Source organism: Dryas octopetala, chromosome 8 (genome assembly GCF_963921425.1).
Source record: "Dryas octopetala chromosome 8, drDryOcto1.1, whole genome shotgun sequence".
Classification (NCBI taxonomy): Eukaryota; Viridiplantae; Streptophyta; class Magnoliopsida; order Rosales; family Rosaceae; genus Dryas; species Dryas octopetala.
In genome coordinates, this window is record NC_141373.1 from 30,111 (window position 1) to 40,497 (window position 10,387).

Here is a 10,387-nt window from a genome sequence, read left to right on the forward strand (position 1 = left end):
TGGTAAACTATGAATAAATATAAAAGGTCAGGTGAGGTGAGCAGGCAGAGTAGCGAGTACTAGGCAGTGCCAGAGAAGTAAACAGAAGAGAGTTTGTTTTGTTGCTTGGAAATCCGAAGGCAAAAGGCAGCAGCCCCAAGAGAAGCGTAAAACAGTTGGGTTTCGGAGAAAATCAGAGGGCTAGAAATTCGGATGGCTTGGTCGAAGGTGGTGGCAACGAGGAATTCGGATCTGCCACGCGAGTCGTCGTCTATATGTTCCCTCTCTACGCTGATGGGCGACGACGACAAGCAGCAGCAATCCATGGACGACCTCCTCAAGAACATGTACAACCAGCACGAGCACCACACACAGCCAAATGCATCTCCACCAGCCGCGCAGGTGGGGAGGACTGTGGAGGAGGTCTGGAAGGAGATTGTAGCCGGAGGAGGAGGAAGAGGAGACAGAGAGGAAGAGGCTCATGCTCAGGCAGTAGTAGTAGCAGTAGAGGGGGGAGAGGAGGGGGGGAATCAGGTGCGGGCGGCTGCAGGAGAAGCAGGAGTAGGTGGTGGTCTCGAGGAGATGACGTTGGAGGACTTTCTCACCAAGGCTGGGGCGGTCAGGGAGGAGGATGTCGGCGTCGCTGGGGCTGGGGTTTCGATTGGGTACGGGCAATTCCAGGTGCAGCCGCCGCCTCCTCAAGGCCACTTGGTGTACGGCAACGGAGGGACAAGTACTACTACAAGTGGAGGAGGCGGAGGGCGAGTAGGGAAGAGGAGGGCTGTGCAGGAGGCTCCACTTGATAAGGCTACGCAGCAGAAGCAGCGCAGGATGATCAAGAACAGAGAGTCCGCTGCTCGGTCCAGGGAACGCAAGCAGGTTCAATTCATCCTTCAATTCCTGTTTGTTTGTTTGATTACTCAATTCAATGTTAAGTTCAATTTTGTTGGGATTTTCATCTTGCATTAATTACAAGTTTCATCTTTTGCAATTTTAGGCTTACACATTTGAGCTCGAAACTATAGTGACGCGGCTGGAGGAGGAAAATGCAAGCCTCTTGAGAGAAGAGGTACAATTCATCATCATCATCTTTTGCATTTCAAAATTCCATAAACACCACCATTATACTCTACTCCAAGCCAGTTACTGATCGATCTTTCTTAATTCAGACATTTTAAACAAGTGAAATTATAGCTTTAAACAAGTGAATTGGATTACAGTATTGTCATTCTTTAACTCCTTAGGTAAAGGCTAAAGCTTAATTTCTTTGATACTAAGTCTTGGTCAAGGAACTGGGTTCTCTATTTGTTGATGACCACACATTGATATCACTTGCTGCATACTGGTTTCTTACATTGTAACTTCTATTTTATTTATGCCTAAATCATTATCAATTCTGAATTTTCTGAGATATCAACTCTGAATGCAGGCTGAGCAAAAGAAGCGGAGGTTTAAGTGGGTATGTATGTACTTTGCCGTTCCTTGAATGCTTTCTCATAAATAAAATGTTCTATGCATTGCATGCTCTATACATGTGATGACAGAGATCATCTAATTATATTTATTTAGATGTCTATGCATGATAATTTTATATGTATACAATTTCTGAATTGTGAACTGTCTTTGTGTATCTTTATTACTGGATTTTTTATGGTTACAAATTTCCTCTCTGGGCCATCCGTAGGTGCGATTATGTTAGTAATAGGCTTCCTGCTCATACAGGGTATGTTTCATATCATTTTCAATCAGCTTTACTATAAAAAAATTTAAAAATACAAAATGAATTGCAGTATTTTGACCTTGTATTGTTATTATTTCTGTGTGTAGCATGCAAACTGATGTGAAAACTTTTGGTTGTGCCCTTTACTCTTCATTTTTTAACCTATCTGGCTTTTTTATCATTTCCACTTGGTGTCCAAATTGATAATCCGGTGTCCAATAATCTGCAAACTTCTAATGCTTTTGATTATAGATTGAAAGTTAGTTATGCTTTCTTTGCTGTGCATTGTGATATTCAAGTCCAAATGAACATGAGTTTAAAATCTGAATACACAACATTTTGTAATTATAAACTGTTCAAATTGAATGCCGTATGTAAATATGAACCATTTTCTGGGTAAGGGTTGCTTGATGTTAGACTAAATAAAGATTAAGCCTTAGTGCCACTTAGACTCTTCCCTGTTTAGAATATGGCTTTGGAATGCCAGGAAATTATTGAGTCATTCTTGTTTCACAACTTTAAAACTCAATAAATAATCTTACTGAATCAATTAAAAAACTTCATATAATTTGAATAACTCCATTTGATTTATAATTTTTTAAAATGTTAATAACAATTTTGGTGCTAATCAGTTTCTGTGCCAATGACTTCTATGCTCGATGTTTCCTTTGTATTTTTTCATGACTAGAGTTCCATTACTTTTTTTATTTACCAACAAATGAGATGATCTTCTAAAACTATCAATTAAGACTCAATTGACTACAATTTTACATGATGAACCACTTATGGGATCATTGGGTTTCTTTTTGTCTTGAAGTTTACATCTACCACACTACGAAAGAAGGGAGGGGATCTGAGGAGGAAGATAGGGGGTCAAAATAATTACCTGTAGCAGATAATAGGATGGGTAGAAATCATTTAGCTGTACAAGATTGAGATTACATTTTATGAGATGCAACCTGAAGTAGATGAACTAAAATACATTCAAAAGGTTCCATTTCTTTCTTAAACCTTTCTGATGCAAGAGAAATGGGGCAGAACACTTAAAAAAAAAAAAAATTAATTTTTCGTATTTATAGCCTTTTAGCTTCTTTCTTTCTGTCTATTCTCGTGGTAAGACTTCCTAGCTATGTCCCACTACCACCAAAAAAAAAAAATCTACAGGAAATCCATATCCACATTGTCAGATTCTGGTACTTAGATGATGATCTGGCACTTCATTCATGTGTGAAAAGAAAAATTTAAGTTTGGATATGGGATATTAGAATGGGCTAAGGTTAACTTCTGGGTTAATTAAAATATGATAAACGTGCATATGTAACTTGGAAATCAAGTGATTAATAATCTATGAATAGGCTTGTAATACTACTAGAGTTTAGTCTTGGTGCGTAGAATTGAATTTCTTGGAGTGTGGAACATCTTATGTCCATCACTTCGCTCTTGTAGCGTGGTGGTATCTATCTTCCTCATTAAGTGGGAGGAAGCTGATTTCGATTCCTAATGTATTCAGCAGTTGAATGCTGATTTAAAGGGTGCATGTGTTGTGTTGTTCCTCTATTTTTTTCAAGAGGAGAAAAAAATCTTCATCCTCGTTCCCTTGTGTCTCACCGCTATATTCCCTGTTTCAATTGTTAGCTTCTCTGTGATCACTCACGGATATATCTTTATGACTGATTTCCCTTTGGAATAATTGTTGCTTCTGGATGAAAATCAATGGAATTATGTTTAGCCATCCGAGGATTTTCAGCTACATGTTGTATTCTATGAAGATTAGAATTTATAAAGTATTCTGCAATTTGAAATGTGATACAGATCATATTTGTTAAAACCTTTCGTGATTCAACAAGAGAGTTTCCACATCACCTAAAGATCAAACGACTAATCTGATCCAGTTTTCCACCATGTTTGTGAATAAAAACCTAATGTAGATTGTAGATTATATTACTTTCTTCTTTATTTCTTCTTCATAAAATAAGAGTAGATCATGTTACTAATCAAATGAACAAAATAGTTGTAGCATGCCATGAAACTGTTACTGTGTGTAGAACTGTAGATGCATGAGCCAGATTAATGATTCTTAGAATAAAATTTGCATACCTATTGCAATAACAAGATAAGATAATGATTTTTTCCCCTTCGGTCTTTGAAATTCTATTGTTACTAATTTATTTTCTTTTCCGTTCTTCATTTCTTTTCACTGTGTATGTACTTGTCTTGGCACACTGCTGGTATTTTTGTAGAAACTTCATTGTTACTCCTCATTGTATCAGGAATTGCATGGGGATTATGAAATTAGGGCAACATCTTCTTAGATATCCTGATGCAGGACAAGAGGTTGATACCAATTGATGTAGGACAGGGAGAGAAATATAGAGAATAGGGAGATGAGAGAAAAAGAGAGTAAAAAGGGAAGAGACAGTAGAGAGAAGGAGAAGAACTAGAACAAGGAGAAAGCTAAGGTAAAGTCAAATCAATATTTTTAATCAATTTTAATATGTATGTTTGAAGCCTGAAATCCAATTACAATAAGTCCTCTTTATATAAGCAATTCTATACTAATAATAAAAACTGACCAAAAATACCCTAATAGAATAGGAAGCCCCCTATATTCCTAAAAATAAAACCAAGGAAATAATTAAGCCGTAATTTCTAATTATAACTATTAAAAAAAGAAAAGAAAATAAATCTAATTTCTAAGTTTGTGCGTATGCCTTAAATAATACAATTTTCTTGCACCTATTGTCACGCGTTTTCCGTAAGTGGCATGAGAATGTTCCATAGACTAAAATCAGAGGAAAGCTAACTTTCATTTTGTTTTAATGTTACATTAATTAATTGATGTTGTCACATGTCCTTAGTACTATGGTAATATCGTGGTTGTAAAGAGAAAAAAAAAAATTAGACATATGGAGGTAGGATTGTCTTTTGATATGTGTGTTGCAGTTGCTATGTGTTATTTTGCATTAATTGGTATGAGGAAAACCCGGAAGTGTCAGCACCCACTGCTCAACCTAGTTTGTCTGTTATTTGGTTTGTGAATCTGAACTTACTTGTATGAGGCCTATCAATGAACAAATCTTATTATAACTGAATTGTTTACTAGGTGATAACAAGAGTAAAATTTCAGAAGCTGATCAGGTTGAATTTGGCCCTGTATCTGGAACCTAAGTTGAATGCCACCCTTTCATATCTTGGTCTGATTTTTTTAACCAAAAGTGGGTTGTTCTTCTATAAGTCATATGTGCCTGAATGTCAGTAATTGCTCATTCTACATATTGCATAAGGCAACTGGTTGAAGTAACTTTATGAGTGAAGGAATACATGTGCGTCTTCCCTAGGGTACTCATTATATTAATTGTTTAGCTAACATGTCAAATTCCTAAAGTTCTTCCAATGGAAAGGAAGATGTGTCATGTTTCCATATATCTTTACTTGATTCATTCAGCATTTAGTGGAACAAAACCTTATTTATTTATCCGTTAATTCTTTTACAAGGAGAGACAAGATAAAATTTTCACAAATTGTTTTCTGTTATCTAACCTTTCTTCCAAAAATGCTAAAGTTACTCCAGAATTATTTAGTGTTCCATGACATTAAAGGCCCTGCTTGCTGTATCCCTGTAGGTTTGTTGTAAACATGACGATAGAGGTCTGTTCAACATGAGAAAAGCTAGACTAGGAATCTTCTCAAATATTGTGTGCTTTTCCCATATTTAACTTAGCTTTTCCAGACTACTATGTAGCACTGTCAATTTATTCAATCTTTGGTTGTCTCATTTGATAGAGGTCTGTTCAACATGAGAAAAGCTAGACTAGGAATCTTCTCAAATTGTGTGTGCTTGTCCCATATTTAACTTAGCTTTTACAGACTACTATGTAGCACTGTCAATTTATTCGATCTTCGGTTGTCTCGTTTGCATTAAAAAGTGATTGCAACTGTGATAAACTGTTTCAAATGAATTAGAAATCTGATATGCATTGTCTAGGCAGTTGAATAAGGCTGCACATTACTGTCTTTCTACGGTGTTACTGAGGATGTTGCATTTTCCCCTCTTCTTTCCCTTCCCTAAAAGCTATATTAGGGGAAAAAGATATGCATTATATTACTTTGAGGGAAATATTATAATTGTGCAGATAATTGTAGTCTTTTATACTACAGTAAGAAGCAGCACCACCATTCTTAGCGATCACTTGTAGCATGCACCATATGTATGCTTGGTATTGAGTTGTTTAGCTTGTAACTCAATGAAGTGGTGCAGACAATTACTTCAACACTAAAATGCATTGTAATCATTAATTTGGTTCGAATTCAACCACATAATTATAGTGAACTTGCTGATTTCATTTTTCCTTTCATAAACAAAGCAGCATCTTAAAAGTGTGAGTAAATGATCTAACTCTCTCTCTCTCTCTCTCTCTCTCTCTCTCTCTCTCTCTCTCTCTCTCTCTCTCTCTCTCTCTCTCTCTCTCTCTCTCCACATGCAGCTCATGGAGAACCTCATTCCAATTGTAGAGAAGCGAAGACCTCCACGTGTTCTTCGGAGAGTGCATTCCCTTCACTGGTAGTTGGGTTAATAGATAATATAGCAAAAAGAAAGAAAAGGAAATAAGGGAAAGAAAAAAAAAAACCATCTCAGGGTTTATTAACCTCTGGTGGTTCTCTTCTCGTCTGTCGAAGTGGATTTGTAAAGAGAGCATGGTACAGTGGAAGATTTGAATTAATTTCAGTACAACTAATGGTGGATGCCCTTCAATTTACAGTTTGTGGGAGATCCTTGACAAAAATCTGCCGGGCCTATGAAGTTAGTCTTGTAGAAAATGAAAATAACTCATTTACATAAAGATTGGTTGCCCTTTGTGCGGTTTGAAGGGCAAAGCTGATAGAACTAGACCATGGACTAATTTATACCAATATTACGGACTTACAGTGCTCTTATATGCTTTTAAATACCGTGCATCATACCAAACCCACTTTCCTATTTGATGTTTTGATTATAATATATAGAAGTTAATCCGTATTAGTCTGGTGCATTAAGATAGATCCTTGCATTGCTATTTCCAATGCGATTCACTTTGTCGAATAGCTCAACAGCCTTTTCTTAGAAGTTAGAACAAACAATGTCATGGGTTAACCAGACTCATTTGCCGGCACCAAAATGAGTTATTCATATGTTTGGTTTAAATTAACGTCATACGTGCAAGAATGTACGTGTAAGAATGTAGAGTATGTTGTCACACATTGGAAAATTATAGTCTCATTAAGTGTTTATAAGATCTTGAGTCTCTTCTCTTGTAGCCAATTGATGGGTTAGATGCTCAAATTCCTTCATTGGAACTGCGCCAGTGCGCCTTTTGCCATCTCTTCTCAAAAAGCTTGTTTGTTTACTTTTACTTTACAGTTCTTAACATATTTTTGAAGATCGAATGAATTAGAGAGTACTTCACAGAAAACAAAAAAATAGTTTCTTGGGAGTGGTCATTTTGTAGTATACAACTTGGTCTTGATATGATAAAATATTGACGAAATTTCAACGTCTATTAAACCTTTCTTGCAAATTAATGTTGCAGTTGGTAAGACAGTTTCATCTATAATTAACTTGGGATCAAATGATAAATTCCACTCACTCCAGACCCCCTTGAATATGATAAATACAAGCTAAGACTGCAATTTTGGGGGTGTAAAATGGCACAAAAGTCCAAAGTCCGACGGGTTTGAAAAGCTGTTTTCTTTACATGGACACATAAAATTTAAGACACCACCTCAGAACATATAAGACATCTGAAATAAGCAGCTAAAGCACTCCGCAGCCACCACCTCTTGTGGGAAAGTAGAATTGTGAACTTCATTACCTGCTCTTAATGAGATTGAGTTATGCATATCAGTGAGTAGTGCTGAGTTACAACCAAATTCTATAAATATTACAACAAATGACTGTTTCAAACAGAACACATACAAACTGACGACCCTTAAAAAAAACAAAAATATGCAAACTGTGGCATAATTAAGGATGTAACTAACATGGCGTGAACAAAAGACCAAAAAACAACACAATCAGAACAAGCAAGAAAGTAGAATCATTTTAGGAAGACACCCATTAAAGATACCATGTTGTTTACAGACATTAAAGAGATAAATACAAGATACTGACTTAACCTTTGTATTGTTGCTGACCATCTTATGTCCTTGTCTCTCCATGCAAAAACAACAATATATTCGCAAATCTTTACATTTCATGCTTAGTCGCAATTTATCTATTTGGAGTTACTCCAGATTGTTTGCCCTACTCAAAAGTTCGAGACCCTCAGTTCTGCAATTCATAATCTTACGGAATACATCTCTAATTTGGTGTTCTAGTGGATCCAATCCATTCTTAAATTTTTCACAAATGGAAGCTAACTCCTGCAATCCTTGTTCAACTTCAATTTTCTGTTCCTCCGTCAATGGGAACTGAACCAGATCTACCAAGTCTGTCATGTGTCGCGCACATCTCTCAACCTCATCAATCTCCCTCAGCAAGCCATTAGAGTTCTGGCGCTCTCGCTTCTTAGATTCCTCTATTATCCGTTCGTGAAGTGAGGTTAATGGGATACCCCAGGAGTACAGTTGTGGGATTGAAAAATGATTATTAAGACCACAATCCTGACAAGGCATTGCAGCCACAAGAGCTGACAAAACAAACATGAGCACAGAACTCATTGTGAAAACACAACCTGCAAGCCCATTTGCTGCAACAATGTCATTCCCACGAGGTGCTACCAAGTTGTTTGCAATTGATTGGAGCTGCTTAGCTGCAGACCAAGATTGGGACAGACTCCACGAGTGAGAACGAGAATGCCCAGATGAGTGATGGCGACGGCGATGATTATCCTTTCTTGTGGTATTACGCCCAAAAGACCAGTTCCGGTGTGAAAATACAGATCCAGAGCCTCTCTCATCAAGCATTTCAAGTGCCAAATCCATCAAAGCCTTTCTTGCTCGACGGAACTGGCCCTCACAAAATGCCCTCTGGCGAGATTCCAAGGCACACAGAACGATCTCTAAATGCTTATGCCACAGACGAATCTTCTCAATCCCGTTTCGAGCTGCATTGCAAATGTCAAGTGCCTTCAAACTCCTATCAAAGTATCCATCAGTCCAATGGTCCAAGGGCGGTTTAGAAACCCGTGCCTTGTTTTTCAACAAGATAACCCTGAAATTTTCTAGGCATTTAACAAATACATCTAAAAGTTTCCGAATCCACGCAATAGAAAGCAATTCATCAGCATTAACAGCTGAAAAGTCATGGAATAGGTCTGTAACTTGTTTTTGGAAAGATTGAAGCTCTAATTCCTGGGCACTGGACTCATGATTAGCTTCCATGGAATGAAACGGTTCTCGCCGACTCCAAACTGAGCGACCAAATGAATTCAAAGGTGAGGAAGAACCCAGATTATGCGTAGAAGGCATAGTCACAACAACCCACAAGATTCCAAAACCAAAACTCTCAGGACACTCCAAATGACACCAGAATTCACATAATCAGTAGAAACCCAGCTCTGGTTCCGCTAAATTAGCTGGTTCAGCTAAATTCAATATATCAGACCCACCAATGTTGATAAATTTCAAAGCCCACCTACAATTCATTCAGGTTTACCAGCTTAGAACTCAAAACTAGAGAAATCTCAACAGCCCAACTCAAATTTTTGTATTTATTCTTACATAAGCAAACCATCAAGCCGTTAACCTACCTTGAATATCACAATAAAAACAAAAAGAAAGAAGAATTCACAAAAATTATACAAAACAATACAAACCCACCTTCGCTTGAACCAGAAGTATCAACACAAACCACCCAATGCGAATTTCAAATCACGAAATTGAAGCATATACATCAACCTAGACCCTTGAAGCCGATAATAATAAATACCCAGATTCGGAAATTGTCAGATGCCAAGAACAAAAAGATCTAATGAGAACCCAATACCACCCAAATAGAGAGAGGAGAATAAATGAAAAGAAATGTAGAAGGAAGGAAATATTTACCTTGCTTGTATGTAAGGGTGTCTCAAAGAAATAATGTTGTTGTTGAGAATAATGAAGACAGACATGCGCCGACTGACTGTGTCTGACTCAGAAAATCAAATATATACATACAAACACTGGATCTTCTTTTTTTTCTTTTTTTTGGCCAAAGACAAACACTGGATCTTCAAACCTCAGCCCCCTAATTCCAACCCAAATTCCAGGAGGACCGAAACATACGGATATATGTTTTTTTTTTAATTGAAAAAAAAAAAGACAACTGTAAAAACATGTTGTTTAATTTAAAAAAAAAAAAAAAAAAAAAAACCATTTTTGTGCCGGACTAATTTGCCCAGCAGAAAAAAAAAATAACACTCCCGGAGGACCAAAGCTACGTAGCTCAGTAACTATCACCTTAGAGAAATTAGAGGAAATTACAGATTTGGTCCACTTATTTTATACCTAGTTCAATTTTGGTCCACGATTTTTTTTAAGTTCTGTTTTGGTCCACTAATTGTTTCATTTGTTCAATAAAGGTCCAGATTTGTGACTTTAAATCTTTTGGGTTGTGTTTTCTTCAATTATAATTGAAGTATAAGTTATATTTCATCATTTCTTAGTCATAAAAACAAATTTGGAGTATTATAATTTAAGAGAATTGAGATTTGGTGAAATTTGAAAAATTGA

The 10,387-nt window shown here is 36.8% G+C and overlaps 1 protein-coding gene and 1 pseudogene across 8 annotated transcripts; one reads left to right on the forward strand and one right to left on the reverse strand.

Annotated features, from left to right (window-relative positions):
- Positions 1-77: 77 nt before the first annotated feature.
- Positions 78-6,526, forward strand: LOC147275490 (bZIP transcription factor 12-like). 4 transcript variants are annotated; one of them, XR_015123955.1, is made up of 5 exons: positions 78-858; positions 977-1,048; positions 1,409-1,442; positions 3,970-4,158; positions 6,184-6,323. XR_015123955.1 is itself a non-coding variant. In XM_086254897.1 (4 exons), the coding sequence occupies exons 1-4, from the start codon at positions 193-195 to the stop codon at positions 6,306-6,308; spliced, it is 897 nt and encodes a 298-aa protein (XP_086111023.1). In that variant the 5' UTR covers positions 78-192; the 3' UTR covers positions 6,309-6,526. The 4 variants fall into 4 exon arrangements, 2 of the variants coding, with proteins under 2 accessions (XP_086111023.1, XP_086111024.1); XR_015123954.1 differs by having other exon boundaries at positions 1,409-1,438; XM_086254897.1 differs by lacking the exon at positions 3,970-4,158 and having other exon boundaries at positions 6,184-6,526.
- Positions 6,527-7,595: 1,069 nt separating this feature from the next.
- Positions 7,596-9,902, reverse strand: LOC147275491 (protein BYPASS1-LIKE pseudogene; annotated as a pseudogene). 4 transcript variants are annotated; one of them, XR_015123905.1, is made up of 3 exons: positions 9,722-9,902; positions 9,497-9,574; positions 7,596-9,311 (listed from the first exon to the last, which is right to left on the reverse strand). The product of XR_015123905.1 is annotated as a protein BYPASS1-LIKE pseudogene, transcript variant X3 (transcript). The 4 variants fall into 4 exon arrangements; XR_015123903.1 differs by having other exon boundaries at positions 9,497-9,581; XR_015123904.1 differs by having other exon boundaries at positions 9,497-9,644.
- Positions 9,903-10,387: the final 485 nt, after the last annotated feature.